Source organism: Plecotus auritus (assembly GCF_963455305.1).
Source record: "Plecotus auritus genome assembly, chromosome: 1".
NCBI classification, from domain to species: Eukaryota; Metazoa; Chordata; class Mammalia; order Chiroptera; family Vespertilionidae; genus Plecotus; species Plecotus auritus.
The window spans coordinates 137,349,425-137,371,518 of NC_137770.1; the positions used below are offsets into that span (position 1 = coordinate 137,349,425).

At 38.7% G+C, this 22,094-nt stretch overlaps 1 protein-coding gene across 1 annotated transcript in view; it reads left to right on the plus strand.

Annotated features, from left to right (window-relative positions):
* SEC23A (SEC23 homolog A, COPII coat complex component) overlaps positions 1 to 22,094 on the plus strand; it is a 76,506-nt gene that overhangs the window by 13,620 nt on the left and 40,792 nt on the right. The window contains exons 5-12 of the mRNA XM_080661531.1: positions 5 to 241; positions 2,490 to 2,569; positions 3,766 to 3,910; positions 5,876 to 6,034; positions 9,800 to 9,915; positions 18,491 to 18,614; positions 19,948 to 20,028; positions 21,059 to 21,148. Coding sequence (XP_080517657.1) covers positions 5 to 241; positions 2,490 to 2,569; positions 3,766 to 3,910; positions 5,876 to 6,034; positions 9,800 to 9,915; positions 18,491 to 18,614; positions 19,948 to 20,028; positions 21,059 to 21,148 — 1,032 coding nt within the window. The remainder of the gene's footprint in view (positions 1 to 4; positions 242 to 2,489; positions 2,570 to 3,765; positions 3,911 to 5,875; positions 6,035 to 9,799; positions 9,916 to 18,490; positions 18,615 to 19,947; positions 20,029 to 21,058; positions 21,149 to 22,094) is intronic.

Sequence of the window (22,094 nt, forward strand, 5' to 3'; positions counted from 1 at the left end):
ACAGCGTGGCCCTCAGATGCCTTTGATATTCCTCTATGTGGTTGATACTTGCATGGAAGATGAAGATTTACAAGCTCTGAAGGAATCTATGCAGATGTCATTAAGTCTTTTACCACCTACAGCCTTGGTTGGACTTATTACTTTTGGGAGAATGGTGCAGGTTCATGAACTTGGATGTGAGGGCATTTCAAAAAGTTATGTGTTCAGAGGAACAAAAGATCTGTCTGCCAAACAACTGCAGGTAAACAGCAGCCTATCTGTGAGCATCATTCTAGATATGTCTGAAAAAGCCATACATTTCTTTTATTTGCCTTACATTTTTATCATACAGATCAAAGATCTTTCACTTTTAATGGCATCTTTAACATTTAGAGTAAAACAAAGTATTTTACTAGAGATTTGAAGGCCTTATAGAAGTGTCATACTGAAGACAAGCAAAAGCAACTGCAGAATATTAGCTTTTGTTTCTTGATATCTATCACTTAGGAACTAAATGCTTTTATTAGGTTTGGCAAAAGGAGACATTTTAAGGAGAATTTTTAATATAAGAACTATAGGTATATGTATTTCTTTTATGCTAGGACGACATTTTTATCTTCTGGGCAAAATGAAGCTTTCAAGGCCAGGGAGTTATGGGTAGCATACTGGGATCATCTGGGATATTTTTCAAAAGATTTTTTAAAAAAATATATTTTATTGATTTTTTGCAGAGAGGAAGGGAGAGGGAGAGAGAGTTAGAAACATCGATGAGAGACAAACATCGATCTGCTGCCTCCTGCACGCCTCCTACTGGGGATGTGCCCGCAACCAAGGTACATGCCCTTGACCGGAATCGAACCCGGGACCCTTCAGTCCCCAGGCCAACGCTCTATCCACTGAGCCAAACCGGTTAGGGCAGATTTTTTTTTTTTTTTTTTTTTTTTTGCCCAGAGATTTTGATAGACCATGAGAGAGTGAGTTAATATGTGCTGTATTGGGAAGTGGTTGGAAGGGTATATTGCTCATGTAAGTATTCAAAAATTTTCTAAGAGGTTCTAATACAACCCCCAGTTGAGAATAGTTACCCTAAAAGATAAGCCTGGCCTAAAGTAGACAGACCTGAAATCAGACTTTGGACTCATCCAGGTAGCCCACAATGAAAAAGAAAAGATTTTAAGGATGATTCTTATTTGGAGCTCGGCAGACTGGGGAAGTGGTGCTACAGTTAATTGAGATAGAAAATCCTGGAGGAATTTAATTTGCAGGTTTGGATGGGGAGGATAGTGAATAGTGAATAAGGTAGTGAATGAGTAGTGAATAAAATTTGAGGACATGGAGAAAATTAGAATATGTGTTCTTTCCTGAGGTTTGTTGTTGAAGGTAAGGAAGGTGATAGGGTGGAGGTTTGAGAGAGAGAGAACTGAGTTAAAGTGGTTTTGTTTAGGAGGGACAAAGGTTTTGTTTAGGAGAGACATTTGAATGTGTTTATACACAGAAGGGAAAAAGACTAAAGAGGGTGGGTGAAAGCAGGGCGAGATGAGGAGAGTGAGGTTTCAGAAGACGTGGTAGGGATTCCTTCAGGAGCACAGGAAGTAGAGTATCTTACATGAGACGAGAGAAAGCGGGCAAGTTATAACCTCTCTGTGCCTTATTTTTTCAATTGTAAAAGGGAGATAAGAACAGTAATTACCTTACGGGGCGGTCATAAGAATGAAATAGATTGTGCCTTTATGTATTTGTTGTTATTTTTAAATTGTTAATTTAAAGTGGCTTAATGTTAGTTCTGAGTATAGAGTATATTTTACTTAAGTTACATAATAAATATGTAACACAAAAAAATCTGCCTTTTTGCAACAGGCTGTAAATTCTTATAACTTTTTTTTCTCCTCCATTAAAATGTTCTTATCTTTTATCACTAACTATCAAGTTGAAAAGAGTCTGGTCTTAGCCCTAGCCACTTAACTCAGTTGGTAGAGCACCTCATACACCAAGGATGTGGGTTCGATCCTCAGTCAGGGCACACACAAGAATCAACCAATGAATGCATAAATAAGTGGGAACAACAAATCCATGTTTCTCTCTCTCTCTCTCTCTTCCCCTTTCTCCACCCTTCTTCTCTGTGTCCAGCCCCACTGTTTCTCCTGGGCACACTTACCAACACCATTGTAATGACGGAATGGCACACTGCTTCTTTAAGGTGACATCCTTCAGATACTTGGTGGCTTTTCGAATATGCATGCCCTGATGGCCTGGGCAGTTTCACAAGTGTTCTTAAAGTGAACATGGAGATTTGAGCCTCTTGATTTGTATGATTTCGTGGGGTTTTCTGGGTCTAGTGAATAGTGAACCATTTTCAGAGGTCACCTATGGCATTTTGCTTTCTGAGGAAAGAGACTTTGTTCTTTATTTTTGGGTTCCTAATACCTAACATAGAACCTTGCACATGGTAAATTGTTGAGACATCTTTTAGGAGTAATGATATGGATATCACAGAAATAATCTCTTTACAGGAAATGCTGGGGCTCTCTAAAGTACCCGTTACTCAAGCAACACGTGGTCCTCAGGTACAGCAGCCACCTCCTTCTAATAGGTAATAATTAAATATGACAAAGAGAATTTGACAATTCATACAGCTATTTTAAGCATCCCTTACCATTAACTTGAACATAGACATTCAATGATACTATTAAATATTTTTTGGAATATAAGTAGATTTCATTAGTATATTTTTAAAAGAGTTGAGACAGAATTCCATCATTACTAGTAAAATGGTTGGTTTCTCATCATTATAATGTAAGGATTTACTATTGTTTTGATATATTCCTGAGTTTCTGTTTTTAAGTTTGGAAAAACTGAATTTTGTGGTTGAGGGCAGGCAAAAAAAACTATAGCCTCAAAAGCTTTTCATTTTGCCTTCTTAGCCTTAGAGGTTGCTTTTCCCCCTAAACTCTCAAATCAGAGGAGGTATTACTAAAATTGAGTTGACATCTCTTCTCATAATTATTTCAATAACCTTAGTACTTAATAAATTGGTAAATGAAAGATATAGTCCTAAAGTAATATTTGGCTTGACTGTTTCATTTATAGCAGTTGTACTTAAAAGTGTGGTTCCTGGACCAGTAGTGTCAGCATCAACTGGGAACTTGTTTGAAATGCAGATTCCTGGGCCCACCCCAGATTTTCTGAACAACTCTGTGTGTGGTTTTTTTTAATTAAATATATTTCATTGATTTTTTTTTACAGAGAGGAGGGGAGAGGGAGAGAGAAACATCAATCAGCTGCCTCCTGCATACCCCTTACTGGGGATGTGCCCGCAACTAAGGTACATGCCCTTGACTGGAATCGAACCTGGGACCCTTGAGTCCACAGGCCTACGCTCTATACCCTAAGCCAAACAGGTTAGGGCACAACTCTGTGTGTTAAAACAGCAAAGTGTGTTAAAACAAGCCCTCCTACTGCTTCTGATGTACATAATAGTTTTGAGAACCATTGGTGTATCCTGTATTCAAATTCCTTTTCTGTGTTTTTAAGAAAATGGATGGCCCTGGATGGTGTGGCTCAGTTGGTTGGAGCATTATCCCATATACCAAAAGGTCTCTGGTTTGATTCCCGAGGGCACATGCCTAGGTTGTGAGTTCAGTCCCCGTTTGGGGCACAGAGACAACTAATAGATGTTTCTCTCTCTCCCTCTTTCTCTCTAAAATTAAAAAAGCAAGAAAATGGATAGTTTGTTTCTTAAACACTCACCCACAAATAAATGGCTTTTTATTTAATTTTGTTTTGCAGGTTCTTGCAGCCAGTACAGAAAATAGACATGAATCTCACAGATCTTCTGGGGGAATTGCAGCGAGACCCTTGGCCTGTACCACAGGGAAAGAGACCTTTGCGTTCTTCTGGGGTGGCACTTTCCATAGCTGTAGGACTACTTGAGGTAGTGACAGTAACTTCATTTTGCAATGTAAATGTATTTGTGTATGGGATGATATGTACAAGATAATGTTGAGTGAAATAAATGAGGTCATAGTTGAGCGAGTATATGATTTTATTTAAAGCTTGATCTGCACTGTATCCTTTTGTGTATAAAGAGGCTTCTGGAATGATGGTCACTGAATGTTAACAGTGGTAGGATAAGGTCAATTTTACTTTTAAGTAGAGTTTGAAATTTTTACGCTACATCGCTTAGGGAAGAGTTATTTTAAAATGTTTTTTAAAAATTTGAAATGCTATCAAATTTACAGAGAAGTTGCAAAGAATTTCCCCTTTGAATTATGTGAGATTAAGTTGCTGATATGATGTTCCCTATCCATTGAATACTTTGGTTGTGTTTCCTGTAAACCAGGATATTCTCCTATATAAATAACAACAGTACAACTATTAAAATCAGAATATTAACACTGATACATTACTATCATGTAATTCTCAGACCTCATTCAAGTTTTGCTGATTATTCCAGTAATTTTTTTCATTCAAAGGATTTAGTTCAGAGGCATACATTTAGTGGTTAAGTCTGTTTTGTGTCCTTCATTCTGGAACAGTTCCTTAGCTTTTCCTTGTCTTTCATGACTTTGACACTTTGGAAGATTCAGACCAGTTATTCTATGAATGTCTCTCAACTTAGGTTTGTTTTGATGTATCCTCACAATTAGATTCAGGTCTTACATACATCACAGAAGTAATGCTTTATTCTTGTTGCATTCTATCAGGTGGCACATGATTTTTATTTGTCCCATCACTGATGATAATCACTTTGATCACTCATTAAGGTTGTATCTCCTAGGTTTCTCCACTATAAAAGTATTATTTCCCCTCTCTTTGTAATTAGTCAATATTAAATTGTGAGGAGCTTTGAAACCATGCAAATATTCCCTTACTCATCAAACTTTCAATTTATTCATTTGTTTATTAATGTCACTATGGACTCATGGTTTCCTATTTTATATAGTGAATTATATTCTGTTACTATCATTATTCTTTTAACTTTCTACTTTGAGATAATTCTAAACATATGGAAAAGTTATGAGAAAGATTCAAAGATTAATTGAACTTTTATCAAATTCCTCATGGTAATATTTTATTACATTTGTTTTACCTTTCTCTCAGTAGTTATATATGTCTCTCTGTATATGTCTATTTATATGTCACACACATGTAAATTTTAGAAAACTATTTGGAAGTCAGTTACAAACATGATGCCCCTTTACTTTTAAATACTTCAGTGTGTATTTCTTAATTACAGAAGTAATTTTTTTATAACTGCAGTTCAGTTAAAATCAGGAAATTAACATTGATATAACATAATTTTTTTAATTTATAAACTCAATTCACATTTCACTAGTTATTCCAACAATACCCTTTACAGCAAAAGAAAATTATGGAACATGCATTACATTCAGTTGATATGTCTCTTTAGTGTCCTTTATTCTGTAATAGTTCTTCAGTTTTTCTTGTGTTTCATGACATTGATATATTTCTGTCGAATAAGTCTAAATTTGGGTTTATCTGATCTTTCCTCATGAGTAGATTTAGGTTATACCCTTTTTTAGGAATGTTACAGAACTGATTTGTGTTCTTAGTACAGCACATCAGGAGGCTCATAATACTGACTTGTTTTACTACTGCTGATGGTAGTTAGCTTTGATCACTTGGTTAAGGTGGTTTCTGCCAGGTTTTATTTTAAAATTAGGAAGGCACTATTATTTAGAAGAAGGTTTTAAAAGAAAAGTATTCAAACAAACATCTTATTTTTAAATTTCATTTTAAACATTTGATTATTTTATTTATTGAAAAATGTTTGGTAGCCTGTTTTCTAGAAAGACTATATCACAGTTTATTATCAGAAATGTACATTCATATATTTTCCTTTAAACTATTTTGATGAGTTATTTTTATCTGATAGTGTACTTTTCCCAACACTGGTGCCCGTATCATGATGTTCATTGGTGGTCCAGCCACTCAGGGGCCAGGAATGGTGGTCGGAGATGAATTGAAGACACCTATAAGATCATGGCATGACATTGAAAAAGACAATGCCAAATATGTTAAAAAGGGAACTAAGGTAATTTTGTTTTTTATTCTTTTTGCCTTATTAGAAAAATTTATTTGATAAAAGAGGAAGAGTATGGGTGTGAGGAATGGGGGAAAGGACACATATGTAATACCTTAAAAAACAACTAAAAAAAAGAGGAAGAGTACAAATATTTTATGATAAATCTGATATTGTGAAATATGATACTGTAATTACTGTTCAGAATTGAGAAATAGTCTCTAACTTTTTTGATAACTTATGTTATAATTATTCTAGTTTTAAATGTTTAAAAATTTAATAGTATGCACCAATAGGTATCTCTTTAAAGATTACTCCTGAGAGAAGCTCTGCATGTGTGGCTTTCTTTTTGTTTTGAGAGAGAGAAACATCAATGTGAAAGCAAGATATTGATAGGCTGCTTCCTGCATGCCTCCTAGCAGGGATCCAGCTCGCTACCCGGGCATGTGTCCTGACCAAGAATCGAACCAGCAACCTTTTGGTGCACAGGACAACACCCAGTCGACTGAGCTACATCTATGTGCCTTTTTTAATATTCATGTTAAGGAATGTCTCTCCCTTCAGGAAAAATTTCTTGCATTTAAACATTTTTTATTTCCAAGAGGCTGTACTTTAGATATGTATATTTTTCATGGCTTGAACAGTCTATCATTTTTTTGTGAGTTATTTTCTGTTCATGTAACTTTAGTTTTACTTGTATATGTGCCAGTACATTTTTCACTAATGTTGATTTTTTGACTCCCTTGTATTGGTTTTGCTTGTTAATGTTCCCTTTTTATTATTTACTAGAGGCCTGGTGCATGAAATTCGTGCACTCGGGAGGGGGGTCCCTCAGCCCAGCCTGCACCCTCTCACAGTCTGGGAGTCCTCAGGGGATGTCCGACTGACACAGAGGTGGAAGAGGCTCCTGCCACTGCTGCTGCGCTCGCCAGCCATGAGCCTGGCTTCTGGCTGAGCGGCGTTCCCCCTGTGGGAGCGCACTGATCACCAGGGGGCAGCTCTTGCGTTGAGCGTCTGCCCCCTGGTGGTCAGTGCATGTCATACCGACTGGTCGACTGTGTTTCCTGGTGGTCAGTGCTCATCATAGCAAGCGGTTGAGCGCCCTTAGCATATCATTAGCATACTAGAGGCCTGGTGCACGAAATTTGTGCTTGGGGGGGAGGTCCCTTCAGCCCAGCCTCCACCCTCTCCAATCCAGGACCCCTTGGGGGATGTCTGACTGCCAGTTTAGGCCTGGTCCCCAGGACATCCCTCTCACAATCCGGAACCACTGGCTCCTAACTGCTTGCCTGCCTGCCTGCCTGATCGCCCCTAACTGCCTGATGGCCCCTAACTGCCCCCCTGCTGTCCTAGTCACTTCCAACTGCCCCCCCCTGCAGGCCTAGTTGCCCACAACTGCCCCCCGCCCACCGGCCTGGTCACCCCTAACTGCCCCCCCTGCTGGCCTGGTTGCCACCAACTGCCCCCCTACCAGCCTGGTCGCCCCTAACTGCCCCCCCGGCCTGGTCACCCCTAACTGCCCCCCTGCTGGCCTGTTCGCCCTTTACTGCCCCCCTGCTGACCTGGTCGCCCCCAACTGCTCCCCCCGCCCCCCGTGGGCCTGGTAGCCCCACACAGCCTGCTGTTTGGTTGTTTGGTCACCCCTCACCCCCCTGCCGGCCTAGTCGCCCCACGCAGCCTGTTTGGTCATCCGTTCTGTTGTGATGGTCGCTTAGGCTTTTATATATATATAGATTACGTTTTGATTGGTTGAACAGACGACTGGACAACCGGACACATATCATATTAGGCTTTTATTATATAGGATTTATTTATTTATTTATTTATTTATTTATTTATTTATTTATTTATTTTTGTTAATCCTCACCTAAGGATATATTTTTTTTCATTAATTTGTATAGAGTATGGAATGGGGGCAGGGAGGAAGAGAGAGAGAGAAACATTGATGTGAAAGAGACACATCAGTTGTTTTGTCTCCTGACAGGGGCTAGGGATCGGACCTGTAATTTAGGTATGTGTTCTTAATCAGAATCGATCCCTTGATTCTTCTGTGCCTGGGCTGGCACTCTAACTACTTAGTAACTGGCCAGGGCTAATGTCTTCCCTTTAAAAAAAATTCTCTAGAGTTTATAATTTTAATTTAAGTTGTACTATATTATATCATATGTCCTTTTTGGTAGTCATTATTTATCATATATATTTTTTAATGTTTTTATTGATTTTAGAGTTAGAGGAAGAGAGAGGATAGAGAGATAGAAACATTGAGGCGAGAGAAACCTCATCAATTGGCTGCCTCCTGCACACTCGCCATTGGGGATCAAGCCCGAAACCCGGGCATGTGCCCTGACTGGGAATTGAACCAATGACCTCTTGGTTCATGGGTAGATGCTCAACCACTGACCCACACTGGCCAGGCTATTTATCATGTAATTTTAAGTGTATTTAATAACAAATAATTTTTGGCACTATAAATGCCTTTTCCCCCTGCCATTTAATTTTCCTTTTGTGCTTGGAATTTTTCTTAGAACTTCAAAAAATGTTTTATGTTTGTTTATCATACTGCTTTTTTATTGTCTATTTTGATGTTTTTGTTACTTGGGTGTGGATTTAACCAGGAAAAAGAGTTCTGTGCTGTTCTACAATTTTTATGTATAAAGAGTAAATTGTTCAGTGTGCCTTTCTTTAAGGTTAGCCTAATTTAGGAGTTTAAAGTAGTCCTCCCTTATTCGTGGTTTCACATTCTGCAGTTTCAGTTACCTATGGACAGCTACAGTCCGAAAATATTAAATGGAAAATTCCAGAATAAACAATTCATAAATTTTAAATTGCTTACTTCTGTTGGGACAGAATAATCTCTGAACATGATTAATCCCTTTTCCCAGCGTATTCACACGGTAGATGTTACCTGCCCAGTAGTCACTTAGTAACCATTTCTGTCATGGTATCCTAGTTCTTGTGTTCAAATCTGTCACTATCCTAGTACTTGTGTTCAACTTTTAGTTAATAATGGCCTCAAACTGCAAGAGTAGTGGTGATGGCAATTTGAATATGCCAAAGAAAAGCAATAAAATGCTTCCTTTAATTGAAAAGGAATGTATGTATAGGAAAAAACATAGCACATATAAGGTTCAGCACTATTCGTGGTTTCAGGCATCCACTGGAGGTCTTGGAACATGGATAAGCGGAGACCACTGTATTTAGAAAGAATGGCTTTAAAAAATATATACGTTTTTATTGATAGTAAAGAGAGAGGAAAAGTTAGGCAGGGAGAGAGGGAGGGAGAGAGAGAGAGAGAGAGAGAGAGAGAGAGAGAGAGAGAGAGAGAGAGTGTGTGTGTGTGTGTGTGTGTGTGTGTGAAAGAGAGAAGCATTGATGTGAGAGAAAAACATTGATCAGTTGCTTCCCGTACATACCCTGACCAGGGATGGAATTCCCAACCTGGGTATATGCCCTGACCAGGAATTGAACCAGCAACCTTTTGCCCTGACTGGAAATTGAACAGGTGACCTTCTGGGGCATGGGACAACATTCACCAACTGAATCAACTGAACCAACTGGGCAGAATGGCTTTTAAAGAAGAATGTGAAAGTAGCATATTTATAGAAGTTATTATATTATTTTATAACATTAAAATTAAGTTATAATACATTGCATTAAAATTATTGTGGATTTTTCTTTTAGCATTTCTTAGATTATTTTACTCTATTAATGGGGAAAATAATTATAGGATGATTAGTTTATTCATTAATGTTTTGTGATTAAAAAAATCTTTTGTAGCATTTTGAAGCATTGGCTAATCGAGCTGCCACAACTGGTCACGTTATTGATATTTATGCATGCGCATTAGATCAGACAGGTCTCCTGGAGATGAAATGCTGTCCCAACCTTACTGGGTATGTATTTAAATTTTTATAATTTTTGTAGTTATCTATACTAATAATAGAGAAATATGCAAATTATCCATTACAGCATCACATCAGGACCAGATCAGCAGGCTGTGTCCCTGCCCTCTGCTCAGGTAGCTGCAAGCCCCCCTGGGGTAGGATAGGATACCATAGGAGGGGATAAGAAAGGAGAGGGAGAGGAAGGCAGGCCTGCATGCAGACAGGCTGAGAGGAGAAACTGAAATACAGAAAGGGAACAAGAAAAGTATGCAGGAATGGAAAAGGGAAGGAAACGCGGGGCTGCACGCGGGAGGGGGTGGCAACCACGGGGGGCGGGGTGCGGGGTGCGGGTGCTGAGCAGGTGCGCCTGGCGAGGGGCAGGTGCAGGCAGTGCAGAGTGGGGAGCCCCACCCAGAGGCGGGAGGAGGGTGGTGGCAGCCGTTGGCAGGGAGGTGCCCACGGGTCCGAGACGGAGTGGATGTCGGTCCAAGGCCTTCTTGGTGGAGGCACTCCTGCTTCACGGCAGCAGCGTCCGGGCTGCATGGGCCTCGGCCACCCTCGCTGGGCCAGGCATCCCAGGCAGGGAATGGGAGCAGGACAGTGGCGGGGAGGCCAGGGAAGGGGGGATGGCAAACACCTGGCTGGGACTGAGCCCTGGCCTGGAGGTTAACGTGCCTCCCTCCCCCAACAGAAGCTTTAAGAAGGGAAGGAAGGAGGGAAGAACTTTATAAAGGAGTCAGCAGAGAGCAAAGTTAAAGAAGGAAAGAGGTTGTATGAGTGAACTGTAGGAGCTATAATGAAAATCAAGTATGTGTACTGGGGACAGATTTTAAAAGTAGGAGTCAGAAAAGAAGAAAGATAAATGAGATAGTGAATAATTAGGCAGGTAGATATTAAAACAATGGAAGTAAGAGAAGAATGTATGGGAAAGGTAGGATGAGAGAGAAAGAGGGAGTGAAGAAAAGTTTTAAAGAGGAGCTGGTAGAGCTTAAAAGGAGAATGGGAAGAAGGAAGAAATGGGGGAGGGAGCAAAGCAGGTCTGAGGGAGGAAGTGAAGAAAAAAATTAAGGTGAGAAGGAAGGAAAAGGGGAGGGAGGGAGGGGTACTGATAAAGGAAAGAAGGACTGTGGGGAGGGAGGGAGGGTAGGAGAAATATGGGAAGAAGGATGGTGGAACAGAAGTAGGAAATAAGGAGGAAAGAAAAGTTTATATATGATGAGTCAGTAGGAAAAAGTGTTACATAAAGGGGAGAGAAAAATTGTGTGAGAGGGAGAAGCCAATAAGGAAGTCAAATACAATTGTGTGTGAAGGGGATAAGATTTAAAAAAAAAAAGTTAATAGGGGCAACCAGGCAGCAGGGGAGTGCATTTCGGGGGATCAGACAGGCCGCAGAATGGTTAGGGCAGGCAGGCAGGTGAGCAATTAGGAGCCAGAGGTCCCGGATTGTGAGAGGGATGTCCAACTGCCAGTTTAAGCCCAATCCCACTGGCAGTTGGACATTCCTCAAGGGCTCCCAGATTGGAGAGGGTGCAGGTTGGGCTGGGGGAACCCCCCCCACCCCCCTCCCCCACCGTGCACAAAATTCAGGCCTCTAGTAAACTAATAAGGAGATTTTACAAATATTAACCAGCAATGACAGTTTATGAAAAAATTCAGTCATCATCATCTTACTCCAGGGCAATAGATGTTAACAGTTTTTGATACTTCTTTTACTTTAAATGTTTTCTAAAATACACTTATAAAGGCACATTTTAAAAAATAATTCTTTTTGTTGAAAGTATTACATATGTGTGCTCCCCTTTTGTAAAAATATTTTTATTGATTTCAGAAAGGGATGGGGGGAGAGAGATAGAAACATCAGTGATGAGGGAGAATCATTGGCTGCCTCCTGCATGCTCCCTACTGGGGATCAAGCCTGCAATCTGGGCATGTGCCCTGATAGGGAATCAAACTGTGACCTGCTGATTCATAGGTCGATGCTCAACCACTGAACTACGCTCAAATTTTTTGAAATACAATTCACATACCATAAAATTTACTCATCTAAGTGTACAATTTAATGTTTTGTGTTTTTTTTTACTATAGTCACACATTGAGCAACCATCACCATAATTTAATGCTAGAATATCTGCATTACCCCAGAAAGAAACTCTGTACCCATTAGCAGTCACTCCCCCTTCTTCCTTTCTTCCCCTCTCAGCCTAGACAATCACTAATCTTTCTGTCTCTTTGTATTTGCCTATGCTTGATCTTAGTGGGAAACCATGTAATCTTTCACCATTAAGTATGATGTTAGCTATGGGTTTTTGTAAATGCTGTGTCAGGTTGAAGACTTTCCCATCTAATTCTAGTGTGTTGAAATTTGTTTTCAGGAAACGGTGTTGGATTTTATTAAATGCTTTTTCTACAGCCATGGAGATTGTCACGTGATTTTTGTTTTTCATTCTATTTATATGTTGTATTACAGTGGTTTTATTTTTTTGTATATTAAACCAATCTTGCATTCCTAGGATAAATCTAACTTGTGAATAATTCTTTTTATGTATTGCCAGATTTGATTTGTTAGCATGTTATTGAGGATTTTTGCATCTGTTTCCATAAGGGATCTATCTTGATTTGTAGTTTCTTTCTTGTGATATCTTTGTTGTTGGTATCAGGGTAATACTGGCCTTATTGAATGAGTTAGGAAGTGTTTCTCTTCCATTTGCAGGAGAATGAGAAGAAGGAAGAAATGGGGGAGGGAGCAAAGCAGGTCTGAGGGAGGAAGTGAAAAAACATTACATGTTTTGGGGATAATTTAATTAGGTGTTAAAAACTCAATTAGGCATGTCAACTCATTTCTCAGGTTTATTTATTTAATGTATTCATCTAATAAATATTAATGAAAATATAATGTGTGTCAAACTGTTTAAGGTACTGCAGATACAGAAGTGAACCAGATATGAAAATCTTCACTCATGGAGCTTCTATTGCAGGACTGTTTAGCATAATTTTTTTTTTAAATATATTTTATTGATTTTTTTTACAGAGAGGAAGGGAGAGGGATAGAGAGTTAGAAACATCGATGAGAGAGAAACATCGATCAGCTGCCTCCTGCACACCTCCCACTGGGGATGTGCCCGCAACCAAGGTACATGCCCTTGACCGGAATCGAACCCGGGACCCTTCAGTCCGCAGGCCGACGCTCTATCCACTGAGCCAAACCGGTCTCGGCAGCATAATTTTTTATTGGACATATTCTCTGCATTGTTCCATTGAAATGTAGCAAGTGTGACTGAGGAACTGAGTTTTTAATTTTAGTTAATTTACATTTTAATTTAATTAGTCACGTGTGGGATGCACAGTTTTTTTTTTTTTTTTTTAATATATTTTATTGATTTTTTCACAGAGAGGAAGGGAGAGGGATAGAGAGTTAGAAACATCGACGAGAGAGAAACATCGATCAGCTGCCTCCTGCACACCCCCTACTGGGGATGTGCCCGCAACCAAGGTACATGCCCTTGACCGGAATCGAACCCGGAACCTTTCAGTCCGCAGGCCGACGCTCTATCCACTGAGCCAAACCGGTTTCGGCATGGGATGCACAGTTCTAGTAAGAGGAGATGAGACAAGTAAAGTAGATAGTATGTCAAATAATGATAAATGTTAGGGAGAAAAATAAGTCAGGAAATGAGGATAGGGGTTTGCAGTTCTAAATAGGGAAGAAGGAATGACCTCAATGAAGGTGATGATTTAGCAAAGACTTGAAGTAAGAAAGTGAGCCATGTGCATATATGAAGGAAGAGTGTTTTAAGCAGAGGGAATAGGAAGTGCAAAGTTGAGAACATACCTGGGGTGTTGGAGAAATAACAAGGGTAAGTGAGGGAGGATAGATTGTGAGGGTCCTTGACTATTATTAGGACTTTGGATTTTACTTTGAGTTGGAAAATCATTAGAGAGTTTTTAGCAGAGAATGATATAATCTGACTTACTGTTTTAAAAGGGTCACCTGACTTCAGTTGCCTTCAGTAAGAGTACAGCAGGTCCTTTGATAACATCATTTTGTTTTATTATAACTAGAAATCCGGTGCACAAAATTCGTGCACTGGTAGGGTCCGTAGGCCTGGCCGGTGATCAAGGCCTATTGGGGCCTTCCTTCCCTGGGCTGCCAGCTGCCAGCTGCCAGCTGGGGCCTTCCTTCCCCTGGCTGCCGGCTGGGGCCTTCTTCCTCCCGGCTGCCAGCTACTGGCCTGGGCCTTCCTGCTGCCTGCTGCCAGCTGCCAGCTGCCAGCTGCCAGCCGGGGCCTTCCTTCGTTCCATGCTGCCCCTTGGTGGTCAATGCATATCATAGCGAGCGGTCAAATTCTTGGTCGTTGAACTACTGAGGGGACAATTTGCATATTAGCCTTTTATTATATAAGGATTGGTGAGGAAAAAAATTTGATTCCTGTCTGGTATTATTGTCTGTGGAGTTGCATGTTTTCCCCATGTCTGCATGGCTTTTCTCCAGGGAACCCAGTGTCCTCCCATATCCCAAAGATGTTCAGTGAATTGGTATGACTAAATGTCCCAGACTGAGTGAGTGTGTGTGTGTGTGTGTGTGTGAATGTATGCTGCAGTGCGAGGGCTTCCTGTCTAGGGTGGTGTCTGCCTTATACTTGAACTGTTATCATATGCTCCAGCCACTCTCGACTCTGAACTGGAATAAGTGGGTTGGAAAAAAATGATCTTCCTTGTTTTTATTAATCTTTCTTAAATGTATGTATAACTCACATTTATTTCCATGCTTAACATTATAAGTGTTTTGGGTCTTTATTTAGAAGTTTGATGATATTTTTGTGATCAGAAATATGCCATAGGAACTTAACTTGTGTTTATATCAATTAGCCTGTGGTAAAATTGGTTTGTTATAGGTTATTTCACTTAAAATTTCAGTTTTCAAGAATGAGGTCTTACTGTATAGAAATACAGGAAATACCAGGTGGTAGCATGACAGGTGGTGAGAAGTGGTTGGATTTTGAATATATTTAGAAGGTAGAGGATTTTTAAAAAATATATATTTTATTGATTTTTTACAGAGAGGAAGGGAGAGGCATAGAGAGTTAGAAACATTGATGAGAGAGAAACATCTATCAGCTGCTTCCTGCACACTTCCTACTGGGAATGTGCCTGCAACCAAGGTACATGCCCTTGACCAGAATCGAACCTGGGACCCTTGAGTCCGCAGGCCGACGCTCTACCAGGGGTCCTCAAACTTTTTAAACAAGGGGCCAGTTCACTGTCCCTCAGACAGTTGGAGGGCTGGAGTATAGTTTTTAAAAAAAACTATGAACAAATTCCTATGCGCACTGCGGGCCCGGGACGAGTTGGCTGCTAAGCAGGACAGGCAGCAGCACCCGGCGGGCTGGATAAATGTCCTCGGCGGGCCGCATGTGGCCCGCGGGCCGTAGTTTGAGGACCCCTGCGTCTGAGCCAAACCGGTTAGGGCTAGAAGGTAGATGATTTGCTGATAGATTGCATCTGGGGCTTGGGAAAACCAAAGGAGTTTACTGGAAGAATTGGGTTACCCTTTATTGAAATGAATAAGACTGTGGGAGGAAAAGTATTTGGGGAAAAGTTTGGTGGTTCATTTTTTAACATGTTTGGTTTAAGTTGCCAGTAGACATCCATGAGGAGGCGTCTAGTAGGCACTCAGATATAATGTGCAACCTAGAATGCAAGAGACAGGTTTGGGATGGAAATTTGAATATGGGAGTTGTCAGAATATTAGTGATTTTTTTAAAACTATAAATACGGTTGAGATTGTAAAATTGTGAAATATAATACTGTAAAGGTCATGGTAACCTTCCTAAGGGCAGTGAAAGTTGATGTAGAGTGAATTAGAAAAAGAACAAGCAGAGGGGATTGGAGGCAGCTGTTATAGACCAGAACTTCCCATACTTTCACATGCACAGATCAGCTGGGTATCTTGTTAAAATACAGATTCTGGGTTGAGTATACCTAGATTTGAAATTCTACTTTTCAAGCAAGATCCTTGGTGATGCTAATGTTGCTTGAGCAAGAGCCACAGTGAGAAGTAAGTGAATAGAGAGGTTTGCTGTTAAGGGAAGCAGATAAGTGGGGCCGTGTAAATTGTCATTAATCTAGGATGCATAGATGACATGTTTGTAAAACTAGAAAATTTGAAAGAATATATACAAACTATGTACAGACTTTTAAAATTAATATGTTAAATTGTCAAGACTTCTAGGTCAAGGTCAGTGTACAAAATTCAACTATATTTTTATACTAGAGGCCCGATGCACGAAATTTGTGCAGTAGTAGGCCTTCCTTTCCCTGGCTGCCAGCACCAGCTTCCCTCTGGCCCCTGGGACCCAGGCTTCGCTCCAGCCCCCCAGGACCCAGGCTTCCCTCTGGCTGCCGGCAGGCACCCAGGACCCGGGCTTCCCTAGCAGCCTTGGCGTCGTCCAGAAGGTCGTCTGGAAGGACATCTGGAAGGACATCCAGTCCTTATAATAATAAAGTGTAATTAGCATATTATGCTTTATTATTATAGATTATTATTATAGATACCAGTAACATAAGGAAAATAAAATTTAAAAAGATACCATCTATAATGGCATCAGAGATAGCATAAATCAAGACTTTAACATTATCAAAAGTAAAATTATTATTAACTATAGCACATCAGTTTTATTCTTTTGCTTATTTTAATTTTTTATTGTTTAAAACTACTTACAGTGTTTTTAGAATATGATCAAATATATGTGAATATTTGTATGCATATGTGTATGTGGGTGTTTGTATCCCCCTTTTTATATAAATAGGAAATCTACACATCTTCCTCCCACTTTTCACTTCTGTATTAGAAATTGTTCTATAGCAGTGTATGACTCCATTGTGTGGATGTGCCATATTTTATTCAACTTGTCTCTTAATAAATGGAAATCTGGATTGTTTCCAATATTCTATTATTACAAAAAGTGCTTCAGTGAATAGCCTTATGTGTATACTTTGCTTTTTTATTTTTTATTTTTTCCAGAATATTTGTGGGATAGATTTCTAATAGTGGGATGGCTGGATTAAAGAGAAACTACACATCACATGTAATTTTGTTAGATATCGTCAAGTTCTTCTGCATTGGGGTTGCACACTTTTTATTCCATCAGCAATGTATGAGACTGCCTGTTTTTCCATAGCATTTTCAACAGAATATGTTGTCAAACTGATTTTTGCTGATTAGCGAAGAATCTTGGAATAGTTATTGACAGTTATTGTTTCTTAAAACTTTAAAAAGTTAAAATAGGTACATGCTTACTGAAAAAAAGGATTAACAGTACATCCTATCTAATAAAGAGGGAATATGCTAATTGACCATCACACCCTCACAAAGATGGCGGAGCCCACAGCCAATGAGGGAATATGCTAATTGACTGCCATGTCCTCAAGATGGTGGTGCCCAGTCCCCTCAGCCCCGCTGGGGTGGCAGGTGTGTGTCATGGCCGGGCCTGCCCCCAGGCGGGTTCAGCCGCTCCATGCGCCTGCCTCCGGAGTCCCCCAGTCCCCTCAGCCCCCAGCCACCCAGGGCCAGCCCGAGGCACAGGCAAGCCTTGGATGGCAGCTGCCCAGCTTCCCAGGGCCACCCAAGGCTCAGGTTACCAGGGCCGGCCGAGGCTTGCGCTGCCGGCAGTGGCAGAAGCAGAGGTGTGATGGGGGCATCACCTTCCCCTGATTGCCAGGTCACCTCCCACCCCTGAGGGCTCCCGTACTGTGAGAGGGGGCAGGCCAGGCTGAGGGACCTCCCCTCCAGTGCATGAATTTTCATGCACCGGGCCTTTAGTTAGTACATAAAATGAAAATGGTTCCTCAATGTCCTACTCTCATTCATCGGGTATAACACAAACTTTTATATGACACACACAGGGACAATTTTGCATATATAGACATACACACATATATATCTATTTATTATTAAGAATGAGAATGCAGCCGAGACTGGTTTGGCTCAGTGGATAGAGCGTCAGCCTGCGGACTGAAAGGTCCCGGGTTCGATTCCGGTCAAGGGCATGTACCTTAGTTGCGGGCACATCCCCTGTAGGAGGTGTGCAGGAGGCAGCTGATCGATGTTTCTCTCTCATCGATGTTTCTAGCTCTCTATCCCTCTCCCTTCCTCTCTGTGAAATATCAATAAAATATATTTAAAAAAAAAAAAAAGAATGAGAATGCAGACTGTAAATAGTCAGGTATCTTCACCAATATGGAGAATAGGGTGGGTTGGGTGGGAGGAACACGTTTGTTACTGTGTACTCTTTTGCATGTTTTGAATGTTATTATGTGTGGATGTGTTACCTCTTTAAAAAAGACTTTTTAAAAATTGACTTTTTAAAAATTACCGAGGACAAATGCAGTTTCCCTCAGGATTTAGATTATTTGCGCAGTGAGTATCAAATGTTTGTTTTAAAAATTAATGGTAATGTAGCACATTTTAGGAAGTATTTTAAAATTTGTTAGTAGTACTAAGACGTAATTTATATTTTTGGTTTTAACACATATTTAGACACTTGTGTCACCTACATTGTTTTTTGTTTTTTTTTCTTTCATGCAGAGGATACATGGTAATGGGTGATTCTTTTAATACTTCCTTATTCAAGCAAACTTTTCAAAGAGTCTTCACCAAAGATATGCATGGGCAGTTTAAAATGGGTTTTGGTGGTACATTAGAAATAAAGGTAAGAAGCAAAACTTGACACGTGTGGTATGTTATCAAGATAAATTTGTAGGCTTGATCATAATTTTACCATTAATTACATACAACATATGCTTTAAAAATGGTGGTTATATTATATTGAAACTCAGTGTTAGATATTTTGTTCATTAGAAAGATGTGTCATTATGAAATGTACAATGAAAGTTTACTTGAGCATTTCTGCATAATTGCTAGAAAAGAAGATATTATATTTGCTTTGATATTAAAATTTGCTTTAACTTTATTTTTTCTTTATGTAGGGTTTAACATTTTTAGTGCATTTGATCTTTTTTAGGGCTGAATTTGCTTATGCTAGTGCTAGATTTTTTAAAATTGCAGTAATTTTTATCTAATTTAAGAGAAACCTGTTCTGTTCTACTTGAATAATCAGTAATTGTTTTATAGTTGGTAGGTTGTTGATATTATTTTCTATCCTTCATTTCAAATTTTAATTTTAAAAACCCAAAGGTTTAGTGCTAGTAACAAGTGCATTGAAAGCACATCGATACTGAATTTTCATTAAATATTTCTTGCTGTTTTATTGAATGCTTGCTAAATGTCCAGCATTAAGCTAAGAAATTGTAGAGATCATAAGGGATATCTAAAGCACAGGTCTTCTTATAAACAGATTTAGTTTTGATAGAAAGACAAGTTTAATATGGAATAAATTTAAATAATAGTAGATTATGAAAGTGCTATAAAGGTTTAGGAATGAAAGGTGAATGCATCCGGGATACAGTTTATCCTAGAAAATAAACAATTTTATCGTGACTTACAATGGATTTTGAAAATGGCAGAATTTAAGTTGATTGAAGAGAATGCATTTTAGTCAGGAGCCCAGTGTGAGGAGAGACACAGAGGTGAGAATCAGCACAGTATATTTGGGGAAACTGCCCAGTGAGAGTGGATGCTTTGTATTGGAATGTAAGGGAAGTAGTTTAATTCTGTGTGTTGATTGCAGTTTGGAGATGCATGTGTAGGCTGAAGCAGCTATTGAAGGTTAAGGAAAAATAGAAGCTGGTGTCTAAGGTTTTTGAGTTAGGACATATTTTGGGTATGGTATGATATTTAATTGAGGGTGAGTTAACAAATGGAGACCTCCTCTGGGCAACTGAAATAGAGGATTAATGTTAGGTCAAGGCTAGATTTTAAATTTGGAAGTTAACATAGAAGTGCTCACTGATTAATTATTTTAACATTAGTATATTTTCATTGAACTTTAAATGTGGAAGAAAATATTTATTCCTATATACTTATGGTTGAATGTTTGAGCTTATCTTTGAGCACACCAAAGTGTACTATGTTTTTATTTGCAGACCTCAAGGGAAATAAAAGTTTCAGGAGCTATTGGACCCTGTGTGTCTCTCAATTCTAAAGGACCCTGTGTGTCTGAAAATGTAAGTTGCCTTTATTCTAAAAATAAAGTACAGTTTAATTCTCAGGACAGAACCAACAGAGACCTGGGTGGCAGCTTATTGCATTGCTTTAAAAATATTGTGTGGACTCAGTTTTTTAGTAGAATGTGGCTCAGCTTCTATCGGTATACCTCTGTTTGTAATTGCTATGTCCGAATACCCCTTTTCCCACCCACTCCTAAATTAAAACTTTTGTACTGTCACCAGTCTTCTATTTTTTACACCTAAGTTATTCCTTACCCCAGTGTGCCTAAAAAACAACAACTATGATTTGGAAATTTGGAGACTTCTGAAAATCAAAATTAATTCTGAATTTTTTTTGTTAGTAGAATCTACAACAAAGTAAACAAATTAGACAGACTTACGTTTCAATTCCATACTTATTATTCCATTTAGTGGATGTATAATGCACTTAAAAATGGTAGAATTATGTACTGTTACTGTAGAGAGGATGATGGGATAAATAACACAAAGTGGGTAAACATCTTTAAAATGACTGAGTTGAAAATTAATTTTAAGTAGTTTACATGATGATTTATTTCTTAAAATTTTTCTTGGGAATAAGACTGCTTAGCAGTTCTGATCCAGAGAACTTGTATTCTTTTTTTTTTTTGAGAACCTGTATTCTTATGTGCATATATTATGTGTTAAATCAATATTTCTTTACACATATCAAATAGTTCGATAGAAGGATGTTAGTTGTAATTACTTCATTAAATGGTATATACTTTTTTAAAGTCTATAATATGGAGAACTTATATCAACACTTTCGTATTTACTTAGCAAAAATGTGAATTATTTTATAATTTTATTGTGTAAAAGTTGCTTAATTTTATTTGATGTATATTTTATATGATTTAAAATTTTTAAGTTTTTAATATTCGATGAATTTGTTAGAAACCTGAAATGGATTTTTTCTTACTGGAGGTTTTATTCCCCCTCTTTTCACCTTGGTATATATTATAGTAATAAATTATGTTGTCTAGTTTTCAAACATATTTTATTTCTACAGGAGATAGGAACAGGTGGCACTTGTCAATGGAAGATATGCGGACTTAGTCCCACTACAACCTTAGCCATATATTTTGAGGTTGTCAATCAGGTACGACTTTATATTGGAATATTGAAACGTATATTTAAACAAGTACTTAATTTAGGCCATGATTTTTTCTTCCAATAGTAAATATAACCCAAAGCTTATTCTATTTTGGAGTTTTTCTTATTTTCTATTTTTCAAAGCTATACTTCTTGTGAGAGGACATACTATAATAGAAAGAGATGTCAGGGAAACTGGCAAATGCCCAACCTTGGGCAACCCAATTTAGTCTTCGTTTTTGTTTTTAAATATAAAATTGAAGCATAAGTAAAATCTTAAATTTTGTTCTAGTTATGCATTTTTGTAATTTGATATTATCTAGCTCCTAATTGTGACAAGGTATATATCTGTAATGATATATGAGTCCGACAAGAAAGTTCCACATATATTTTTTAAAATATGGAATTCTTAACAAATTTGTGTGTCATTATTGCACTGGGGCCATGCTAATCTTCTGTGTATTATTCCATTTTAGTATGTGTGCTGCTGAAGCGAGCACAAGAAAGTTTAATATGTCAAAACACAGAAAAAAATTACTAGGTAAAGATGCCAATATTTGGCCTGGCTGGTGTGGCTCAGTGGTTGAGCATCAACTATGAACCAGGAGGTCACGGTTTGATTCTTGGTCAGGGCATATGCCCAGGTTGCGAGCTCCATTCCCTCGTAGGGGGTGTACAGGAGGCAGCCAATCAATGATTCTCTTTCACTGTTGATGTTTCTATCTCTCCCTCTTCCTTCATCTCTAAAAATCAATAAAGTAAAAATTTAAAAAAGATTCCGATATTTGGAAAGATTTTTTTTTTGCTACAGGATGAAGTTATATTAAAGAATGATTTTTAATGTATAAATTACTGATTTATATACCAGTAGTTATTAGGCATAAAATGAACCACAGACTATTAATAGTCAGCCTTTTTAAGATAGGTACAAGATTTTTTTTTTTTCTAACAAG